This window comes from Cryptomeria japonica, chromosome 10, assembly GCF_030272615.1.
Source record: "Cryptomeria japonica chromosome 10, Sugi_1.0, whole genome shotgun sequence".
NCBI lineage: Eukaryota > Viridiplantae > Streptophyta > Pinopsida > Cupressales > Cupressaceae > Cryptomeria > Cryptomeria japonica.
Window position 1 is genome coordinate 100050573 of NC_081414.1, and position 23227 is coordinate 100073799.

At 32.1% G+C, this 23227-nt stretch overlaps 1 protein-coding gene across 3 annotated transcripts; it reads left to right on the plus strand.

Annotated features, from left to right (window-relative positions):
• Positions 1 to 5263: 5263 nt before the first annotated feature.
• On the plus strand, positions 5264 to 10769 carry LOC131060663 (chorismate mutase 1, chloroplastic). 3 transcript variants are annotated; one of them, XM_057993978.2, is made up of 7 exons: positions 5264 to 5627; positions 5775 to 6083; positions 6791 to 7010; positions 7497 to 7583; positions 8969 to 9112; positions 9440 to 9532; positions 10015 to 10769. In XM_057993978.2, the coding sequence occupies exons 2-7, from the start codon at positions 5890 to 5892 to the stop codon at positions 10243 to 10245; spliced, it is 969 nt and encodes a 322-aa protein (XP_057849961.2). In that variant the 5' UTR covers positions 5264 to 5627; positions 5775 to 5889; the 3' UTR covers positions 10246 to 10769. The 3 variants fall into 3 exon arrangements, with proteins under 3 accessions (XP_057849961.2, XP_057849962.2, XP_057849960.2); XM_057993979.2 differs by having other exon boundaries at positions 5275 to 5627; positions 5778 to 6083; XM_057993977.2 differs by lacking the exon at positions 5264 to 5627 and having other exon boundaries at positions 5692 to 6083.
• The last annotated feature ends 12458 nt before the right edge of the window (positions 10770 to 23227 follow it).

Genomic DNA, 23227 nt, shown 5'->3' on the forward strand with positions numbered 1-23227 from the left:
AACACTCATTTGCCCACTAAGAAAAAGAAATTTAAACCACTAAAGATAATCTTAATATACATTATTTTCATTAAAAAAATATTCTGAGCTGGCGTTACGCACAGAATCAGTTCCCAGTCGCTTTCAGATCTGAAATGTTGTGGAGATACGAGAAAGCACGTGGAATAAAAATGTGATAGGTGAAGTCAACGTCGCAATCGCCAACCTCGAATGCCCACCTACCCTCTTAATTTTTCCATTTTCTGCATTTTAATAAAATAAAAATCTTCATGAAACTAAAGAATTTTGCTTTTACAAGAAGCCACCCACCCACCCATTACGTGTTAAGGGGGTTTCTTGCTTAGGAATGACCACATCTATGGAATGAAAACAAAATGTACCATCAAATGATCAATGCCACTAACTTAAAGTGGTTCTAAGTCTAATGTTTATCTTTTTATTGCCACTATCAGTACATGGGAATGGGAATCATGATCATGGCAAGCATTTTTGGATTATTAGCTTGCATTGTCTAGCAATGCATGATCATATATTTAAATGCTTCATCAGGTGTATCTTGTATTCTTGTTTCGTGCGGTTTTTATTTTGTAAAAATGATAGGGATCTAATCAAGGTATGAGGAAGTTGGGAATTTCAATCCTAACATGGAAAGCTTCTAAATGTGTCTATCAACATTGTTTTGTATGACTACGGATATAATACATAGGTGAATAGATTTTTCAAGTTTGCGGATATATTAGACATGATCACAAATATAGGATCTGATAAAGGAAGTCAAACAAAATCAAGGGTGATTATATCTCAAATAAAAGAAAACTAGACATATGTATGTCACAATAATGTGCATATCTTGACGATTTCAAATCTAATACTCAATCCACATCTATCACATTGTACTAGTCAAATTTCAAAGCCCACAAGGCATATGCAAAATAACTAAGCACTATTCTCTTAACTTGTCTTCATTTATGTATTTATTGTTACATGTTTCCACTCTTTTATCTTGTGTTTAAAAGTGTTTAAAAGTGTTTAAATTGAATTATCATTATATAAACACTAGATATACTTCTAGGATCACTAATTGGTAAAGTAGTAAGGATATTCCTCAACTAGTTTATTAAAAGATAAAAAATAGTTTAATAGGTAAAATGAATTTGCATAAATAATTAAGGAAATGGAGATTAAAAAGATCAAATTTCATGAAAAGGAGGCTGCAAGATACACTAGAGAAACCCCTTATGGGTAAAAACTCTAATTGAAACATATGCAAGTAAAAACTTATGTTCTCTAAGATTTTATAAGATATAAAGGTCACACAAAGTTGTGCTTAGAGTTAATACATGATTGTCTTAGTACCAAGAAATACATGATTGTCTTAGTACCAAGAATCCCTCAAAATGATCTTAGAATCATTCCACTACCTCTACTAATATAACAATTGTGTTTACATAGAGAATTCACTATGAAAATTCTATTAGCAACCCTCTTAAGTTCTCTACAAGCAAATAAGATTGATTTTCCCAACTCCACACATTGGATGTATAAGACTGCATTGCTTTAACAAGTTGAAACAACCAAGAAGATGCACTAAAAGAGTTCAAAACTAAGAAAGTTGGAACATCACTCAACATGCACAACTAATGGTGATAAAATTTGTCACTTTTAATGGAGAAGCACGTTTTATATTCACAAGGGTTGTGACAATTATTTTTTAGTGTACAACAAATTTGATGTGGTGTTTGCACTTTTCCCACCTATTATAACCAACAGTTTTTACGTATACAACAAAATACTCCATTTCAAAGGCCTTCTCAAACATCAAAGTCTACACATGATGTCGTTTACCAACCTAAAAATTATCTAGCATTTTAAAGAAGTTGTCCTTCATCTTGAAGCACACCATGAAGTACAAAAGTTGAATATTTTTTAGATTAGTTATTTTATTTCCCTACACTTTAGTGAACTCAATGTATCTTGCACCACTTAAGGTTTTTCCCTAGAGTTTTGAACACTTTTTTTTCTCATTTTAGACTTCAAGCTATAGAATTTGAGGTCTTAGTCATTTAAGTTTCTTTGTGTGTGCTTATTAGTCCAGAGGAAAAAATCACTATATTTTATAAATACAAAGGTATCAAACATGATTAAAATCAACCGCCCCTCGGTACTACTACTGCTAATATTGGTGTTACGGTTCATGAGGATCTTCATCTTAAATGTGTTGAGCTCAATGATAAGAAGGAGGACTATGTGGATGTGCTAGGGATGGCAAGGGAACATGTCATTGATACCTTTAATATGTTTAAGTGGCTATTTCATGAATTGAAAGAGGTAAGACTTAATCAAAGGGCACTGGGAAGCAAAATGGAGGCCATTCCTACAGGTAATGTTCAAGGCAATTAGAAAGAGGTTGGGCAGTGGTCGAAGGAGGAGAAAAAATCAGTGTTGGATTGCATTCAAAGGGCTGGAGAAGGTATTGACCAAATGAAAAAAGGGTTTGAGGACAAAATCTCCAAGGTGGAAGTTGGCTATGAGAAAATCCAGGCTACCCTTAAGACTATTATGTCTAGCAACCATAAGATTGTCAAGCAAACTGTTGATGCCATGAATGCAATGGTAAACAACTTTGATAGAATGCAACAGGACATAACTGTTGTCACTATTGGAGATGATATTGATGCAATCCAGGCTAATGAAGGACCTAGTAAGAGGACACAAGGCAATATGAAGAAGAAAGCGACCACTCAGAATGAGGACTATAAAGAAATTAAGGTTATAGCCGAAAAGATGAGTACCCTGGAGGCGAAGGTGGCTAAAATCCTCAAGAGCCTCATGTAGCTGGTCTGATGGTTCTGTTTGTTTGTGTGTTTGGTCTTTCTGCTGGCTTTTTGTTGCTCGTTTGGGCCTTTGCTATCTTTTTGGCTGCTATTTGTAATGTTCTATACTTCACAACCTGTCTTGTTTTGGATACTTTTTTTGCTTTGATTCTAAATCTTTTAAATCCATTTTGTAAAGGGTTTTAGGGCCCCTTCAAAACCTGTTTTTGCCATAATCCAAAACATGATAAAAATCAAGGAAAATGATACATGTAAGTGAGTATTAATGATAAAAATGCAGTGGCATGATGACTAAACCTGGAGATTTAAAGAACATTACAATCTTCACATAAGAGTAGCTCAAGAGAATCAACATAAACCCCATGATTTATATTAGCAACCAACCAAGTATATTATCTAGTATATTTAGGGTACTCATAATGTTGAGATTCACTATGTAGTAGCATTGATATCAACTTGGTGGGCTACATTTGATTTAGATTAGTTATGTGTTAATGGGATTGCAAGTATACGTAAGGTTACATATTTTCTTTTAATTCAAATCCTATTTGTTGGTTGAGTAAGAAGCAGTCCATTATTTCTCTCCTTTCTACTCAAGTTGAGTATTGGGGGGCTATAAGTGTTGCTACTAATACTATCTGGCTTTAAAGTCTTCTCACCAAGTTTTCTATTCAATTCAAACAATCATTCGTCATATTTTTTGACAACCAAATTTCTATTCAAATCTTATGAAACTTGGTCTATCATCAAAGGACCAACCTTATTAAGATCAAAACACACTACATTTGGAAGCTCATTCATGTATAGGTCATCAATCTCCACTATTGCCTAACTGCCTAACTTCCAAGAAAATTGCTGATATTTTTAACAACTCCTTAATAGAAAGAAAATATTTTTATTTGTGATCTTTGTTAGGGGTGCACAAGACTTCATCTGCTCTCTCTCTCTCTCTCTCTCTCTCTCTCTCTCTCTCTCTCTCTCTCTCTCTCTCTCTCTCTCTCTCTAGGGATGAGTATTCTCTCTTTTATTGGGGCACTTTTCTTTAGAGGGATCTTTATGTACACAAGTACCTCATTAGGCTTCATTTGCTAGGATTTATCTTATCACCCATCTAAGCTATATCCAAGTGGTGTTAGTATAGGTTTGTATCTTCCTAATTGGCATTTATTTTTCTTTTATCTGGTTTTTCTACACTTCTTGATTAATTTTTCTTAGGTTAATAAAGCGATTATTAGTGCGAGTGGTGTGAGGTGTCAACGTTTATATGAGAGTTACATAATTTACTATTATTGGACAACTTTGGTGTCCTTTTCCTATTAGTTGTATTTGCCACCTCCCTCGCCTCACCTAGTCTATATATACTCACTAACCTAGCTTGTTTTAGATAAATTTTGCATCTTGTCGCTTCATGCTATTTTGGTTTGCTAATGCTATTTTATTTCATGAGCATTTGCATACTCTGTTGGAGATTAACTCTGTAATGTTATTTGATTACCTTAATCGTCTATATTTATAATTTTATTATTTCTATTTATTGCACTAGATCTTGGGTTATCATACATTTTACAAATTCTAACACTACAATCAATTTTCAAAATTATCATCAATGTAAGTGGTGAATTTGATATTTGAAAATGTGGAATGCAAACATCAATATGATCTAGTCTAATGCACAACCTTGCACTTGCAATCTAGTCTATAAGCAAAACCCTAGGGATTTGGACCAATTTAGTTCTAAGACTATGATAATAGCATTAAGAGTGAAAATGTTTGGTTGTGATAGGATCATGCAAAAACACAACAAATTGAGTGGTATGGCAATGCAATTTTCTACTATATAATTATAAACAATCATTTATTAAAAGTTGATGACTTAATGATGGATTATTATTTATTGTATTTCATTTTGATGCTTACAACATAATCCTAATACAACGTAATTTTTTTAAGTATAAGTAGTTCTAAATGTTTCTTTTTTAATTACTGCAATGCATAGTTTGAATTTTTTGTCTAAAATAATAGATCAACTATATTATAGAAATTAAAAATTGAATTGTAAACAAAGAAAGAATGCTAAAATTAGATAACACACTTAACCACATTTGATTTTACCCTTTTTTAATTTATTTTAAAATTTTAATTATATAAAAAATATAATTTAATTATTACTTAATCTAAACTAGAAAGAAAAAATATAAGACAAACATTTCTAAAAATATTTAATACCATATTAAATAAATAAATAATTGCTTTGAAATTTTTATTTATTTTTAAATCGAAAAAAACCCTTAAAGGTTTGAAGTACGACAAGGAAATCCATGCACAGAGAATCGATACTTTTATTAAATTTTCCTGCACATTCTAAGACTGATTTTCAATTCAATAAAAACAGTTTTTGTCCCATGCCCCCTAAAAATTAGGTGCCTCTTTCCTCAGAGGAATTGTTTGTTGGAGTTAGGTGAGCCGCGTGAGCAAATCCATGAAGGTCCTCTGTCCGTCGAAACAGTTTAGCTTTAATTTTTACGTTTCTCGTCAACAATGCCATTAGGTGTTACGGAATATCGAAGTATCACTCTACGCCTTTTAAACTGGACTCTTCCCGTATGCTCGAATCTCATAAGTAACGTTCCTTCAATCAAGTCGTACTATTCATTGATACCCGGATTGGTCGGAGAGTAATATTTGAAACGAATAGATTATTTTGATTCATAGATTTGATGATTATGAATCCCTGATATATTTAGGGGGAATTTCTACCTTGAAAGTGGAATTGATGCTGACTGGGAATTGAAGGTATGGTTGTCACATCTATTGGTGGAGTTAGATGATAGTTGTTTTTTTTTTTTTCATAAAGCTGGGATTCGATTTGTTTAGTTGGTGTAGATTTTTTGGGTTCTCGTCAATATCCATGACTCAACAGCTCTCTCTTGTCCTCTGCAGCAGAATTTGAATTCCGCTATTCTATAGTTGCTTTTGCAATCTAGAAGAGGAGTAGACCTGTGGGCTTAGAAGAAGAGCGGAAGGAAAAGAGAGAAAGACAGCACAGAGGTTTTTAATGGATATTAAACAGTATGTCCCAAGTCGGGTTGTATCACCTGCCTCGATGCCCACCAAATTTGGATCCAAAACAGGGTTGAAAGTTTCTCAAGGGAAAGGGAAATGGTCCAGCTGGGCATCCATCTTGACCCCTTCTTCAAAGATTTCTCCCCATATGCAACTAACCAGAGTTTCGGCCTCGTCCACATTCAGGTTTGTTAGTTTCTTTCCCTTCAATGCTGTTTTGCTTTGCTAGGTAAATTGTTGCACACCATACATAATTGGAAGGCCCAGAATTTTTAGAGCACCATTAGGCTTGGAATGCGGGTATTAGCTGGAATAAAACCCTATTTAGGAATATGGTCATTATAGCAAGAAATTTGTAAATGATTGGCATCACATTATCAGAAGCTATATAGAAACCACAAGCTATAACGCTGAAATAGTTGGTTTGGTTAGTACTGAAGTGAGACATGGTGCTAAAAAGAATTGCATCTCAAAGGTTGCTTCCTTATTGGCAAAGTTTCGGGTTTGGGTCCTGCTTCATTAGGAACCAATCACTTACACCCCACTGCAACATGTGATCACGTTCAGCAGCGCTTGAATCGGTATCAACATCATGGAAATTGATCTGTCCTGCGTCTAGACCATGGCCTGTCCAGTTTAGGATTATTGATCACTTGGAATTCTTATAGTTTCTGGCTTATATATTTTGTTTTAGGACTGCTTCCTGTTTGGCAAATATGTTGGTGTCAGTAATGCTTTGTTGGAAACCACTTATGCTCCTCTGTGACACAGACCATGGTTAACAAAGCTTGAATCAATCATCATCATAGAAATTGTTCTGTCTTACCGCCAGACCATGTTCCTTTTTCTAATTCTCATTACGATTGGCTTGATGTTTTGTTTTGAGGTTGCAGTGTGGAGAAAGATCGATTGGATCTCAGTCAGAACTTAACACTGGATGCCATCCGCAGTTCTTTGATTCGTCAAGAAGACAGTATTATCTTCAATCTTCTTGAGAGAGCACAGTACTGTTTCAATGCCCCCGCCTATGATGTCAATGCATTTTCCATGCCCGGATTCAGCGGCTCACTCATTGAATATATTCTCAGAGAAACTGAACACCTTAATGCTAAAGTAAGATGATTGTTTACATGCTTTTCCCAGGGTTTACTAAATTAAGAATATAAGGAAATGTCAAACTGTTTGTGATTTATTCAGATAATAGAATAGATTCACAGAAGATCTAATGAGATCCTTATTTTGAAATCTCTACCTATGTTACATAGGCATAAACATACAATTAAAAAGTCATGTTGTCAAGTGCTGCATTTCACAGCAAATACTTGCTCATCTCTTAAGACTAAGAAAATTAAACCTCACTGCCCAAAAATGGCCTACAATGTTGAGTAAGATTGAAGCAAAAGATATTCAAGATCCCTGTATTCGTTTCTTTAGCCCAATATGATAACGAAACAGTTGTTATATGAGGTTTCTCGGAGCATATTTAAGTAGGATTTGCAATTTACCAAGATATATCCACAAACATTTTTCTTGTAATATTTGAGAATTGAAGCAATGTTTGCTTGCAATGATTATTGACTTTCCTGTCTGTATATGCAGGTTGGTAGGTATAAAAGCCCAGATGAGCATCCATTCTTTCCTCAAGGCTTACCAGAGCCTTTGCTGCCACCTCTGCGATACCCACAGGTACTACTATTGGAGTCAAGTTGAAATTCAAATTGATAACTGATAATTCTATTGTATATTGTATCAAGTTTGAGAATTAGTAGTATGGAAAACATTGATATTTATGGTATGTGGATTGCAGAAAGCTGGAGTATACATAAAACTTAAATAGAAAAATATAGTTTCCTGAAAAAGCCTTGAAAACTTCAGGGAGAAAATAAATATTAAATGCCATGGTTAACCTTCTGTCCCTTCAGATAACATTAGAAATAGCATCTGTCCCTTCAATAAATAAGTTCCGAATGTCCTATAAAGGGTTTCCAGTATTCATACCGTGTATTAGTCAAAATAACTATCTGATTAAACATAGGAAAAATTTACTACCAATCAGGTGGAAGATGTATACCAAAACCTTTTATTGGGAGCCACAAACCCTTTCCCAAGAAACATTGTTTTACTGTTTAAATATTAACAGGATTTATATATAAGAAGAATTGCCTCTGAAAAATGTACTTAATTTAAATGTTAGCATTAATTAAACATCTCTCCTGGCCAGTAGAAGGTTTTTCTTGTTTTATTTTTTCCCAAAAGACTAAAGCATAGCGGAAGTTCAATTCTAGATGTTAATTAGATGAATAAGTATTATTGTCTTAATAAGAAATGCATAACAATGAATATTGTTGTGTATACCTATAGTTATGATAATTTGTTGATTATTATGCCCTAAAAAATTAGAAAGTCTCAAAACATAGGAAGACAAAAATTGATATAACTATGCAAAATTTAGCTAGGGATGATAAACAAATAAACAAGATGGTCTTGGAAAGAGAAACTGGGGAGACCAAATTTAACTTCTATAAATCAAATAAGTAATTGTCGCCTAAATCTTCAGACTGAGAAGAATGAGAAGGGTTATTAAACAACCACTACTTGGAAGATAGCATGAGTCAGCTGCCAAGGAGAAAAATCTTTTGAAGCAACCATTGTAATTATATTAACCACTTGTAACAGATGTGATTATGGATTTAGTCATATACGATGCCTACTGACTTTCTGGTGCCAATAACCTTCAAAACTAAAATTCTAGCTTGAATGAGATGTATTTATCCCAACAGAATAAAAGCAATAAGAAAAATATGAAAACATAAGCCGGAAGGTCCTGAGAACTTTCAAAACTAAAATTCTGGCTAGAATGAGATGTATCTACCTCATCAAAATAAAAACAATAGGAAAAATGCCAAAACGTAAACTTTCAGATAACAATTATTTGCACAAATATGATAACCAGTGAAAGTAAGTATTCTTGGTGATTTCACTACCTTTTGGCTCAAGTTTCAACAGGCAAGCATAAAAGTGACAATTTTGATCTAATATAGAATATTGAAGATTTCTCATTGTTGTTACAGGTGTTACACCCTATAGCTCACTCTATCAACATCAACGAATCAGTTTGGAGTATGTATTTTGATAGCTTGCTTCCACGATTTGCTGCCAAGGGTGATGATGGAAACTATGGGTCAACTGCAGTGTGTGATACCTTGTGTTTGCAGGTACGTTGAGCATTAAGTTATTAACTATGCTAGGCTTTAGGTGTTAGTCTATCTTCATTGGAACTGTGCCTTTATGGTGTCCTGATTCCTTGTAGGTGGCAGTAATGCCCAAAGCTTCCATTCTCCGTGTCTTTACATGTACAAAGTCTATCATGAATCTGTGGGTGTGTGTTTGTGAATGAATAATCTACAAGGAAAGTGGATACCTTGCTGAAGACCTTGATTAGGTCTTTTGGTTAAGGAACCATATCCATAAGTAGAAGCAACAAATTCCATTGCTATTTAGCTATTATTTGGAAGGTTAATTAGTCTTCCACTTATTTACAGGCCCTTTCCAAAAGGATCCATTATGGGAAGTTTGTAGCTGAAGCCAAGTTCAGAGCCTCTCCAGAAGTATATGAAGTTGCAATCCGTGCCCAGGTTCATATTTCTTTTAGATATTTCTCTTTCACACAGTTTCTTCTGCTTAATCGATATACAAACAGAAAAGTTAACACTATGCCAGAATATTCATGTGCCTTGCAAGGAGAATTTATATAGTGATGGAGAATGCCATTGTCACGCAGGAGTAAAATTAGGAAAAGACGATGATGTCAACCTGCATGATACTGAATTTAGAATTGTATTTTCACATCTTGATAATGAGCTTTCTTGTGAAGTTGAACTTTTGTCAATGACTTCCTTTCCATTTACCATTTATAATTCAAACACTTATGTGCAATGCGCCTTATGAATTAAGAATACTTAGTCATGTTTTAGAATGTCTGTACCATGGAGAATAAGACATCAGACTAAGAGTTCATACCGACACAAACCTATAATATCTGAAATGAGGTTTAAACTGCATGTAGTTGTTCATAAATATGTAGACTATGTTACTGATCAAAAGAATTGCTTTGCAGGACAAAGACCAGCTGATGAATTTGCTCACATTCGAAAATGTTGAACTGGCAGTTCAGAAAAGAGTGGAAGAAAAAGCAAAGGCATATGGCCAGGAGGTTAGTTTGGATGTTACAAAAGTAAACTCGACCTACAAAATTCAACCCTCTTTGATTGCCAATCTCTATGGCGAGTGGATCATGCCTTTAACTAAAGAGGTTCAAGTGGCATACCTGCTAAGAAGGCTTGACTAAAAACTATTAGTGCTAAGTCTCTTTGTTATAACTTTATATCCCATGAAAAAAAATCATTTTTCAAGACAAATAAGTCTTATACATAATAAATGTCATCATGCAATATGCCATTCTGTTAATAAAAGATGTTTCTTATGTGTCCAAACTTCAATCAATTGAGCATGCCTTAAATTGAAGCTAGAAGACCCACAGTTTTCTATGGAGCAGACTTGGTTTGAGAAATATTTTGCTTTAGACTTGCAGATTTCAGAAATATGTCCCCTGGGTTCTTTTAGTTGGTTGTCCCCATGGTAGCAGAGCTTCTTATAAGCTTTTGAAGCATATTGAGGACCTAATGGATTTTTCTTTGATTTGGGTCTTCCCTCACTTCGTAGTAGTGGAAAGGTGTCACATATTCAATCTTGTTTGTTGGAAAAGTAAAACAAGTTTTGCTGACCCGTTCTGCTTATTGACATGTTATGTCATGGCTTTGTGCTAAATTTTATTAGAGATGAATATATATGGTCCCTTTGGGTGTTATGGTTGTTGAGGTATTTATTTGCTGTTCTGGAATTTCTGTCATTTGATATTTTTGGCTTTGTTAGGAATTAGCATGATGGGCTGGGAAAGGTGTTTTTAGTCTTCCATCCCAGATTATGGGGAAATGTTGCACCAATTTTTTTGCAGTTTGTAAATGTCTTCTTGTAGTAGTCTGGACTTCAGAAGGTGATTGTTTATCTTCAAGCATGAAGTCTAGAGATGAGTAGCTCTTAGATTATCAAACTCATGATGATATTGAAGTTGTTTGCAAGTTATTTTAACTAGTTTGGTTCTTGTGTGTGTTACTTATTTTCTATGGACTGATGAAGATACCCTGCAATCTATTATTGTTGGGTGCATGAACTCAGCATGTTTTGAATCCAACTTACTGCTAGACTGCAACCCATTATAATGTTATGTAATTCTTGAGGTTAGGGATTTTTTCACAGAAAATATTTATTCTGATGGGTTGATAGATTTGGATATTACATGCCGTGTGCAATCTTAACCAGTTGCTGCCCCAGCTTTTAATGAAAACCACAAGAGAAGTCATTGTCAGGTAATCCTTGGGGAAAGATAAAACAGCAATGCTTTTGGTAAAATAAGTTAAGAGAACCTGCAATATTCTTATCTTTGTGTACTTCGAAGATCATTTAAGATGATTTACTACTCATGCAAAATTTAACGAACTTCAATGCTCTGAGTGAGATCATTTATGATAGTTCAATACTTACATAAAATCTAAAAGTTTCAAAGATAGGCTACAAAAACTTTGATCAAATTTTAATTCTACAACCGGCTGCAATCTTTCTAATTCCAGGTCACCAACATGGTCACTGTCGCTTCCTTCCCATGCTTCATGATATAAAATTCTTGGTGGATTTAAGTGCTGGAGACTTCAATATTAGGTTTGACGCTTTCTTCCTCTAAACTAGGAGGTGAAGAGTCAACTGATATCCTTACAACTTCTCTTTTGACAGGGTGTTCCACCAATAGTTTGGTAACACCTAGAGAGAGGAAGAAGACTCCTCCACTCAACCAATACCAAAGGAGAGGCCCACCCTTAACCTAACCCAACCTAACTATCAAAAATGTGGGTAGGTGGTCGAAGGAAACTAGTCAAGGTAGATGGCATTTATCTCTTTACTCAACTTATAGGGGGCTGACATTTTCGCTCTTGATTATATATTTATGTCCATTTAATTAAGCTTACCCTCACATATGGATACAAAAATGTCACGTTAATAAAAACTAAAAGCATTTAATTTGATGTGTTTGTGACACTTAGATGCATGAAAAATAGGAAAAAAAAAAAAAAAAAAAATTATTATTTTTTTAATTTTATATTATTTAATGTTAATTATATCTTCTCTTTACCATCGTGAGTTTAATTATTAATCAATTATGTCCATCTCCTTCATAATTTTATCTCAATTTAATATTATTAATTATGGGGGAATCCACTTTTTTTAATAAGAATAATATAAAAAGAAAACATAATGATATAATAATATAATAATAATTTGTTATTAAAAGTGTTTTTAGGTTGTTTAAAGTGGATTTCTAAGTTGTGACCCTTGGTCTTCCAATTGTTGTTTCTAGTTTGGTGCTCGAAAGGAGCTAGTGGTTGTAATAAGTTTGCTCGAAAGGAGTTGGTATTTGTAATAAGTTTGTAACGTGGATGCTTGAATGAGCAAAAAATGAGCTTTGTGATTCTATGATACTTAATACAAAAAAAAAAGTGTTTTTACTTTTGCAAAGAGTTTAATAGAAATATAAAAATATAAAAATAAGAATATATTAAAATATTATAATATTATAATATAATAATAATAATTTAATAAGTGAAATAATAAACAAATATGATATCTTTGGTATACTCTACCTATATTCTTCTAAAAAGAGGTTTTCTAGTTTAAATAAGGTTAAAGTCGTGTACACTTTATTTATGTGAAATAGATTTATAATTATATGGTACTAAACTTTAAAAAATGTCTCTTTATTTGTACTTATATTGGCCCACCACATTTATGGGAACTAGGAGTACATGGTTGGAATATATGCACGCAATGTGCATTAAAAGTTTATTCATGAATAAAATAAACTAGCATACCTATATTTTAAAAAATCTAAGTAAAGTACACCAAGAGATATCAAATTTAAAAATATTTAACATTCATAAATAATAGTAAAGAGTTGATTGTAATAAAATTGACATGAAATATAAATATTTAACATTTGATTTAAAATGATCTACTTATAAATAAATTTTAGGTTTAATATATATGATATTTATTAAAACCTGACCCTAATCATATATCTAATTCTAAGTCTAACGTTATCCTTAACCCTTATCTAATATTAAACCCAACTCCAATTGAATCTAGACACTGGCCCTATTTAAACCCTAATGTAACATTGATCCTAATGCTAATTCATCTCTAACCCTAATCCTATCTTTAATTTTAATTCTAAATCTAACCTTAAACCTAATCTAACATTAAATCTAACCCTCATTGATCGCTAATGCTAAACCTATTTAAACCCTAATCTAACATTAACCCTAACCATAATTAATCTCTAATCTTAACCCTATTTAAACCCTAACCATATATTAATCTCAACTCAAATATTTTTCTTATAACCAGAATTTTACCCTACCTCTAATTGAGCCCTAGCTCTAACTCTTATTGAACACTAATCTAACATTAACCCTAACCCTAACCTTACTAACCTAAAGTTAACCCTAATAATATTCAAACCATAATCATAATTAAACCTTAATCCTAAACTTATTTTAACCCTAACCCTAAGTTAAAGATTTCTCTTAAAACCCTAATTGAAGTTCTTATTTCTATTTCTAATTCTAACCTTAACCGTAATTGAACTATAACATCAACACTTTTTGAACACTAACTAAATCCTAACTTAATTGAATCATAGCCCTAACTCTTAACACTAATTAAGCCCTAGTCATAACTAAAACCTATTGATAACCTTAATTGAATATTAATCCTAATTTAAATAAATCCTAACTTTAACACTTATTAAGCTATAACTGTAGTTGAACACTAACCTTAATCTTAGCCCTAACCCATTAAAAACCTCATCCTAATGTAACCATAATCCAAATCCTATCTCTAATTCTTATTCTAACCCTAACTTTAAACCTAGTCCAATATTGAATATAACCCTAGTTTAACCCTAATGCTAAAATTGTTTAGACAATGGCTTGACATTAATCCTAACCCCAATTTAACCCTAACTCTAATTTTAGCTATAGCCCAAATTAAACCCCAACCATAGCCCTAATTCAAACCTTATGATAAATAAAATATTTTCCCCTTATTGAATCCTAATTGAATCCTAACCTTAACCTTAACCTTAACCTTAATCTAATATTAACCCTAATGCTATTGAAACTGTATTCGTAATATAACCCTAATCCTAACCCTAAGTCAAAGATTTCTTCTATAATCCCAATTGATACCTAATCCTATTTAACTGTAGCCTAACCTAGCCTTAAACCTAACACTTAGCCTAGTTGTAATGACAATCCTTATTCTATTTTTAATCTTACTTAAACTTGAACCTAAACACTAGTGCAACCTTAATGCAAATTGTAACTTTGATACCAAATTTTATTCTATAACTTTTTAACACTAACCCTAACCCTAACCTAACGATGTAAGGCATTAATTATAACAAGTTTAAAAAATGTATTGCTAACCATAGCCCTAATTTAACCCTGACTTTAACCTTAACCCTAAATGAACCATCACACTAAACCCAAGCCTAAACTTGACCTTGACCCAAGATTTCTCCTAGAATATTAATCCTAACCCTAACAAACTATTACCCTAACCCTAATTAAACCCCAACCACAACCACAACCACAACCTTAACCTCAAGATTTATCTTTGAACACTAACACTAACTCAACACCGACCATAACCTTAATCAAAACCCCTAATTAAACTCTATCTCTAACTTAAACCCTAACCCTAATTTAACTCAAACTCTAATCCTAACCCAACACATGCAAGACTTTAAAATAATGAGGGTTGGAGTTAGTGTTAGGATTGGGGATATAACATTATGATTAAGGTCATAACTAATTTTATTTATCCTAACCTTAACACTAATCCTAATTTTAATTTAAACTCTATGTATATTCTAATTCTAATTCTAATTCTAATAGGTTAAATATGACCTTAATATTATTAACCCTAACACTAACAAGGTAACCTTAATTAAAATCCAACCTTGATCTTAACTCTAAACTTAATTAACATTAATTTATTTTGTTTTAAAGAAAAAGCATTTTCATTTATAGAAAGTTGTTAAGATAGCCATCAAACTTAAAATTAAAAATTGAATTGAAATTACATTTTATCAAATTATCTACAATTAAAAATAATATCTCTATGCATGTCCCAATTTAATTAGAAAGTATAGTTTAAAAGTTCAACAAAATCAATTAATAATCTATTTTTAAAGAAATTACCATTAATTAAATAGTATAATGATTAACTAACTAATGTGTACTCAATGAAAATTTATTTTCTTTTAAATAAAAATGAATTACCTCTATAGAAAGTTATTAAATCATCAAACATAAAATTTAAAATTGAATTAAAAATATGTTCATTTAGAATATCTATCAAAATTAAATATAATATCTTTATGCATGTCCCAATTTATATTAACTGACTTATGCGTATAAAATGATTTTCTATTTTCCTTTAACATAAAATTGATTGAGGTAGTATAATTTTTAAATTCAAAAAAATCTAGTAATAATCTAATTTTTAGGCAACTACTATTAATTGAAAAGTATTATTTATATCTAACTATGAATTGAGACAAACTCCATTATCCATAAAAAAACATTAGCCATATAATATCTTGCTTGAAAAAACATTAGCCATGAAATGAGTAAAAGAAGATAAATGTTACCATCATGAATGGAATCTTTTGATTTGTTCAAGGTCAGAAAGATGCTAAGGAGAGTTGGAGGAGAAGCCACAAAATCTTGATGATGTGCATGCAATGCTAGGGAGGAATATAATTTATTTCTTCCATTCTTAACTTTGAATTCCACATCTCAAAACTATCATATCTTCATATCTGAAATCAAACCCTCCTTCATGATAGATTTTACCTAGAAAAAGTTTAGACGATATATTGATTTACAATGTGCTATATATATAAATTTTTGTAATGACCAAATAAGAGAATTGAATTATGAAAATAAAAATCCAAATCTAAAATCTTTGAAGGAAAACATCCATATCACATTAAAATGGAAAGTTGCCTAATATAACAAATTGGTTGGTGGCCAAATGCGCGTCAACTTAAATCAGTTTCATTTTTAATGACGAAGGATCTTACATCTATCTGTGAGCCTAATACGCCTCTCGGTGTAATTAATTCTATGAATGCACTTTCATAAATTATCTTTCAAATTTTCTAATCTATTATTCAATTGAATTTGGTAGAGCAAATGCAAATAAATTATGTCGTTATTGCACAACAAAATATTGTGTTATATTGATTTTTCAAGTATTCAATGCACTTAGTCAAATTGATTTTTATATTGTACAATATGGCTAAATAAAAAATTACTTTCATGTGTGTAACCTCGTATAGAAATAACTTCTCATGACTTAACAACTAACAATTGTTATATTTATTATTTATATGATCGATATACCAATTATTCTAATGATGTAATATAAAACCAACATTCCTCATTATATAATTATGAACAAAGGACAAAACATTGCAAGGAATGAACACAACAACCCTTTTGGAAACTCTAATGAAACTTTGATTGACCTAAATCCATCAATGAATCTCCTAAATGTCAAATTCGCAAAATACCTATGAATCAAGACATACTCAATTATCCACAAGTACACACCTCCTATGAATTGAGACAAACTCCATTATCCATAAAAAACACCAAATGTGAATTAAGACTTACTCAATTATCCATAGTAACACAAACACCAATCAATTGTGAATCAAGAGTTACTCAACTAATGTTGGTGTAATTTATGTCTCATGTAATTACACTTTACTTAATTTGACTTAGGATAATGCATATCATAGTAATTTGCATAGGAGACACTTAGGGAATTGCATATCAAGGAATATGGTTGCAGAAGAAATTCCACCTTTGATGGTGTTATCTTGTTATCACATTTTCATATCCACTTATAGTGAAACAATAATTTCACCTTTGGTGGGTGATCCACCTTTGGTGGAACTATCTATTGTTTCTCCTACCTACCCTTGCATCTCATTGGGCCATATGTCATGATTGTGTGCTCTCTTTTCCCTATGGCCTTGCCTTTACAAGAAGGTTTATATACATTGTATATTGATCGAGCTATTTACATCTTGATGAGAATATTATTTCTCTTATTCTTGTGCTTTCCATTGCCTCTAGATCTTGGGTGGCTACCTTCATAGCCAATTCTCACATGGTATCAGAGCCATTAAAGTGTCATTGCTTTGCTATTTGAGAGAAATTTGGTGCAATTTAGGGTTTTGTATGTTGGAGCTTTCTATTGCAGGTTAATATTGGATCTTGTTGGGTCAAATTTGAGGTTACCATTGGATTGAAGAGGTTCGAGAAAGTCAGATCGCCTTTTGTTTTGTCCAAATCCTACACTTGAGGCCAAATCTACAATCATTTGAAAGTGGAGGATGGTTACCAAACCCGAGAGCAATTTGCAATTTGGGAGCACTTTAGGCCAAATCCGACATCATCATCATGCTCAAAAGGCTCGAGGACCCCAAGATCTCCTATTCATTTGCTAGAATTGGACACCGTCACTCGAAGCTAAGAAAATTTTTGCCTTCACCCCTTTGTGTACAAGTCTTTTTTAATTTTCTAATATTTTTTCCAAAAAATAAAATTAAAAATAAATAAATTTTAAATTGATTTTATTGGGGATGTTTTTTTGTTTAAACGAGAAAAAAAAACGCAGGGTATAGCCTTGCAGGCCCACAAAGTACCTGCGGGTACTGCAGGTAACCCTACGGCCCGGTGCAACCTCGCAGAGTAAGTATGCATACGGCCTGCACGCTTTGCAAGTTTCACAAGTGTCCCTATGGGCCCCGCAGGGGTACATATATATATATTTTTTAACTTTTTAATAATTTTTTCTTAGTTTTTTTAAATGCTAAAAATAAAAGAAATGTTTTTTTCTTTATTATTATATAAAGTTTTTTTAATAGAATAAATAAATAAAGTTTTTTTCTTTATTTTTAAATAATTTTTTTAATAATCTCAAAAATTAAAAAAACATGGTGTCTTTTTCCTTTATTATTGTTAATAAAGTTTATTTTCATGTTTTTTAATAAATGTTTTTAATAAGATTTTTGAAGTCTTTTAAAAACAAAAAATGTTATTAAATAAGCAAAATTGGGAACACGTTTTTTTTCTCCACCTATCATACCTATATTGCAACATTCTCCAATCGACGACCAATGGGGGTCATTTTGCTCTTACATTTTTCTTGGCGATATACCAATCATAAGCATCTTCATTTGTAGTCTTCTACAAGGCATCTTTTCGGTGGCATCATCTTCATGTTTCCATATTTGCATTGTGTTATGATGTATTCTCTTGCATGAGCTATGTTGTAACGCACTACTATAAAGTGCCACACCTCTTTGTACTTTGTCACTAATGACATATTTGATGTAATCCTCTTATACTTCGTAGATTAGGAACTATCTTGTGAGACTTCGTACATGTCTTGGATGAGAATGTATGTGGTTTGAGTATCCGATTGATACTCATACAGGTTGTCTACAAGCTTGATCTTTATTATGTTGCAGCAAGTGATTCATCGGTCATTCTTCATCGACAATGGTACCTAGTTTTGTCACACTTTGACGTTCTTGGTGCAACATTGGCTCCATTTCTTCCTAATGGGAAGGAATTTTGGTCAACATCTTTGGACCATCCTTGCAGGAGATTCTACATTGAGGGGGGGCTTCATGGTCTCTCTTCTTCTTTCTTATGGAAGGGATTTTTTCTTACATGAGGTTTTTTTTCTCATTGAGAGCATTGTGTGTTTTCATCTCTCTTTTGGGGGGGAGTTTTTTCCCATTGAGTTTTTCTCTCTTTCTCCATTTGTGAGAAATTGCATTGCATTTGTACATGGGTACCTAACATGGCCTAGTTGTCGGGACCCATCTTGCATTGTTAGCTTGAGTACATTCCCCTAAGTTGCACTTAAGGGGGGTGTTGGTGTAATTTATGTCTCATATAATTACACTTTACTTAAGTTGACTTAGGATAATGCATACCATAGTAATTTGCATAGAAGACACTTAGGGAAACACATATCTAGGGAATATGGTTGCAAGTGAAATTCCACCTTTCGTGGTTTTATCTTATTATCACATTTTTCCACCTTCAATGGATGATCAACCTTTAATGGAATTCTCTATTGTTTCTCCTACCTACCCTTGCATCTCATTGGGCCACATGTCATTATTGTGTGATCTCTTTTTGTTATGGCCTTGCCTTTATAAGCAAGCTTATGTACATTGTATATCGATCGAGCTATTTGCATCTTAATGAGAATACAATTTGTTCTTGTCACATATTATTTCTCTCTTATTCTTGTTCTTTCCATTGCCTCTAGATCTTGGGTGGCTACCTTCATAGCCAATTCTCACAACTATCCACAATAACTCACCTCCTTTAGTGAATTGACACTAACTCAATTATCCATAAGTACAAACTTGCAAAATTATGAATAGAGAAAAATTCAATTATCTATATTTATCACTCACCATGTTTGTGGATCAAGACAATCAGTTATTTGTAATCCAAAAATAACTACCATGCCTCCCCTTGTGCCATGAAGGGACTCAAGATGAAAATTGGTTCTTCTCATACATTGTATTATCTTTGAGCGAGAAGATCGCTCAATATGATAATAGACTTCTTGTCTTTAATGCCTCCAGCTTCTTATTTGACCTATTTAAAAAAGATATTCCTTCTCATTGTCATTGTGAGGAGAGCCTTGATCATTTATTGCAAAATCACATATTTCTTCCTTAATTTCAATAATAGTCAAAGCATTGTTTTTTTAAACTTCTCATCAATAAGATCCCTAACATGTTGAATGCAATTTAGGATAATGTACTCTCTTTGATTACAGTAGAAGCAATTTCAAAAAAAAATTGTTGATTTCTTGACTTCATGACATATAAAGCAATTTCTTCAGCAATTGAGTGAGTTTTAGTGACTCTTTTCTCTTCATTGATCAAGGAAGAAATCATCGTTTCTAATCTTGAAGAGATTTTGTTTAAAGTAAAGACAATATTATCAAAGCTTGGATGTCTACTACTCTATATAATAGCTTTTGTATCATTATCAATTGTAAAATATATTCCAACAAGTTGAAGGTGAAGAGAATTAACTATACTAATATGTTGAGCAATACTTTCACCCTCTTTCACCTTTAGGCCAAAAGGATTTTCTTTGATTATAACTTGATGCTTGAAACTTATCAGTCAAATAAAAAATTAAGACTATCCCATAAGTGTTTTGAAGTTTTGAAAGATCAATATGTAGAAAATATGCATCAGACAACTTGAGACCAATCAATGTTGTAGCTTTAAGATCTTTTGCTACTCATTTTAGTACCTTGCATCTTGTAATTTTTTAACAGTTTCACTTACAATATCTCACAAATCTTTTTCTATTAAAAATAATTGCACCTTAACTTGCCAAAATGAAAGTCATGTCCTTCAAATTTACCAAAAGCATGCAACCAATAACAAAGAATTAAAAATTTGCATGTTGTTTTTCCATGCTAGAAAATATCTACTACTGATTATTTATCCATCCAATCAATTCTTTCATTAATGAAAATTTGAGAGCATATCTGACTTATTATTTGGCTTGCATAGACTGTTGTCGATCCCCTGCTGCCCCATGTTGCTTCGCGTCAGCTGGCTTTGGTCGTGCAGTAGCATAACGTTGGCTCTAGTGATGGTTCTCAAGCTGGATCCTCACTGCTTGAGCATTCTTTTGATGGTCCCTATTGCCTGGACGGTTGTTTATAGCAGGCGGAAGGGGAAGTCCTCCCCACCCCCTGTGGTCAAGGCTTGGGTCCCCCCCCCCTTGCGTTGGGTTTGGTTTGTTGAAGGTCTGATAGTTGTTTGTTTGGGGCTTGCTCCCATATGCTTTTGTGTTGTATAGCATGTAGGCTTTTAGTTTTTGATAGTCTATGACTATGTTTAAGGGTCAGCACCCTAGTTAACGTTGCTTTTTTAATCAAAAACAATTATATCTCCTTTGAGTTGGCAGCAAACTTGGGAATCTCGTTGTGCATATGAAAAAATTAAATGCATTCAATTTTTATTTGCAATGCCTTGTTTTACCTTTAAATTGGTTCAACATACCAAGTTTGCTCAGATTTTGGATATTTCTCTAGATCTTAATATTTTAACGTTGTATCCTATTTTGAAAAGGCATAGACTTGTAAAGGATCATGCCCTATCTAGAGAAAATGCAAACCGATTATATCATTATTGCACAATATTATTATTGATTTTTCAAATACTCAATGTATATAATGAAATTGATTTGTACATTACACAATATGACTTTATAAAGTCTTATGTTCTTGTGTACAATCTCGTTGAAATAACTTTCCAAAAACTAATAACAAATAATGGTTTTATTTTTTATTTATTATTTATATAATGTAAATACTAATTATATATGAATGATAAAATATTAAATTAACAGATTCAATTTCTTTTCTTTTCTTTTTTTCAAAAATTATATATATATATATATATATATATATATATATATATATATATATATATATATATATATATATATATATATATATATATATATATATATATATATATATATATATATATACTAAAACACCCTTGATTATGCACTTAGGAAGTCAATAAGCTATGTAAGGTACTCACAATTTCATGCTTTATTAAGCACTTATTTATTTATTTTCTTATACATAAGATGTTTCACTATCAATTTCTTTGATGCTTAATTTCCCATAAATATTACTAGTGGTCATGTATTTTCCACCTCAATAATTCAAACTCTAGATAATTTACCTTGAATTGACTAATTCTCTTTCATGAAAAAGAGACATCTTGTGTTGTGTATATTTGATTAAGCATTGATAAAATCGCATTTACCTAAAATTAGACCTCCCAAAAAATTTATGTTATCTTCTTATGTACCAAGATGGAATGATTTACTATATTCTTCAAGACAATAAATTGATTTTTTTTTCTTTTATGAATGTTTTTAGACTTAATTGTGTTTTGTGTAGGTGAGCATCGGTGACTTAACGAGTTAGCTAACATAGTCAATAATCAGTTATATTTAAGACTCATTTGGTTGATGACACTCATAAGATTCAATATTGAAAGAAACATCAAAGAAAGGTCACAACAACTTTTAAGAGCATAAATAGAAGTCCTTTAAGTGGTCTCTAAACACTTAGGAGGTTGATTTAGCATGGAAAATTTTCATTTGTGATAGCTAAATTATACCCTGCTAAACACTTGCAAGTTGATTTAACACAAAAAAATAATTCATGACAATTTAATTGTGCCGAGCTAAAATCATTATACTAGTTTAGCCATGGCCAGAATAGTCACTTGTAGGTGGCGTTCTCTAGATAATTTTGTCTTTGGTAGAGATGTCCCATATTCAGCAAAAGTACAAATTCCATAGGATCAAGATGAGAAGGGGCATTTGAAATTGAATTATTTTATGCTATGAAGTGTGTTGGGCGTCTTTTTAAAGCGTTCTTGTTCTTGTTTTATGCTAAGGTAGTAAAACAACTTTCAACACTAATCTTGAAAGGAGGGTTGTGCAAACTTCTAGGTATTTACAATAGTTATAAAAATTAAAGATAAATATCATTTATATCACAACACAATGATTTATGTGGACAAAAACCTTTCATGAAAAAAAATTCACCCCCCAAAAATTGTCCAATATATTATTCAAAAATCAACAAGATTTCGATATATAATTGTAGAGAAAGCTTTCATAGGAGTATCATCAACTAGAGATCCGGAGGAAAGTCATCATCTATAAGACTCTCACACACAATAAAATCCAATACAATATACAATCATAAACAATGCCCTCATAAAACAAGGGTGTCTTCTAGAGCACTTAGAAAAGCCAACATAACCTCTACTGTCAAATCTATGACCTAATAGTGAATGGTTAAAATTTACAATACATGTGTGTGTGTGTATATATATATATATATATATATATATATATATATATATATATATATATATATATATATATATATATATATATATATATATATATATATATATATATGTATGTATGTATGTATGTATGTATGTATGTATGTATGTATGTATATGTACATGTGTGTGTATTTGT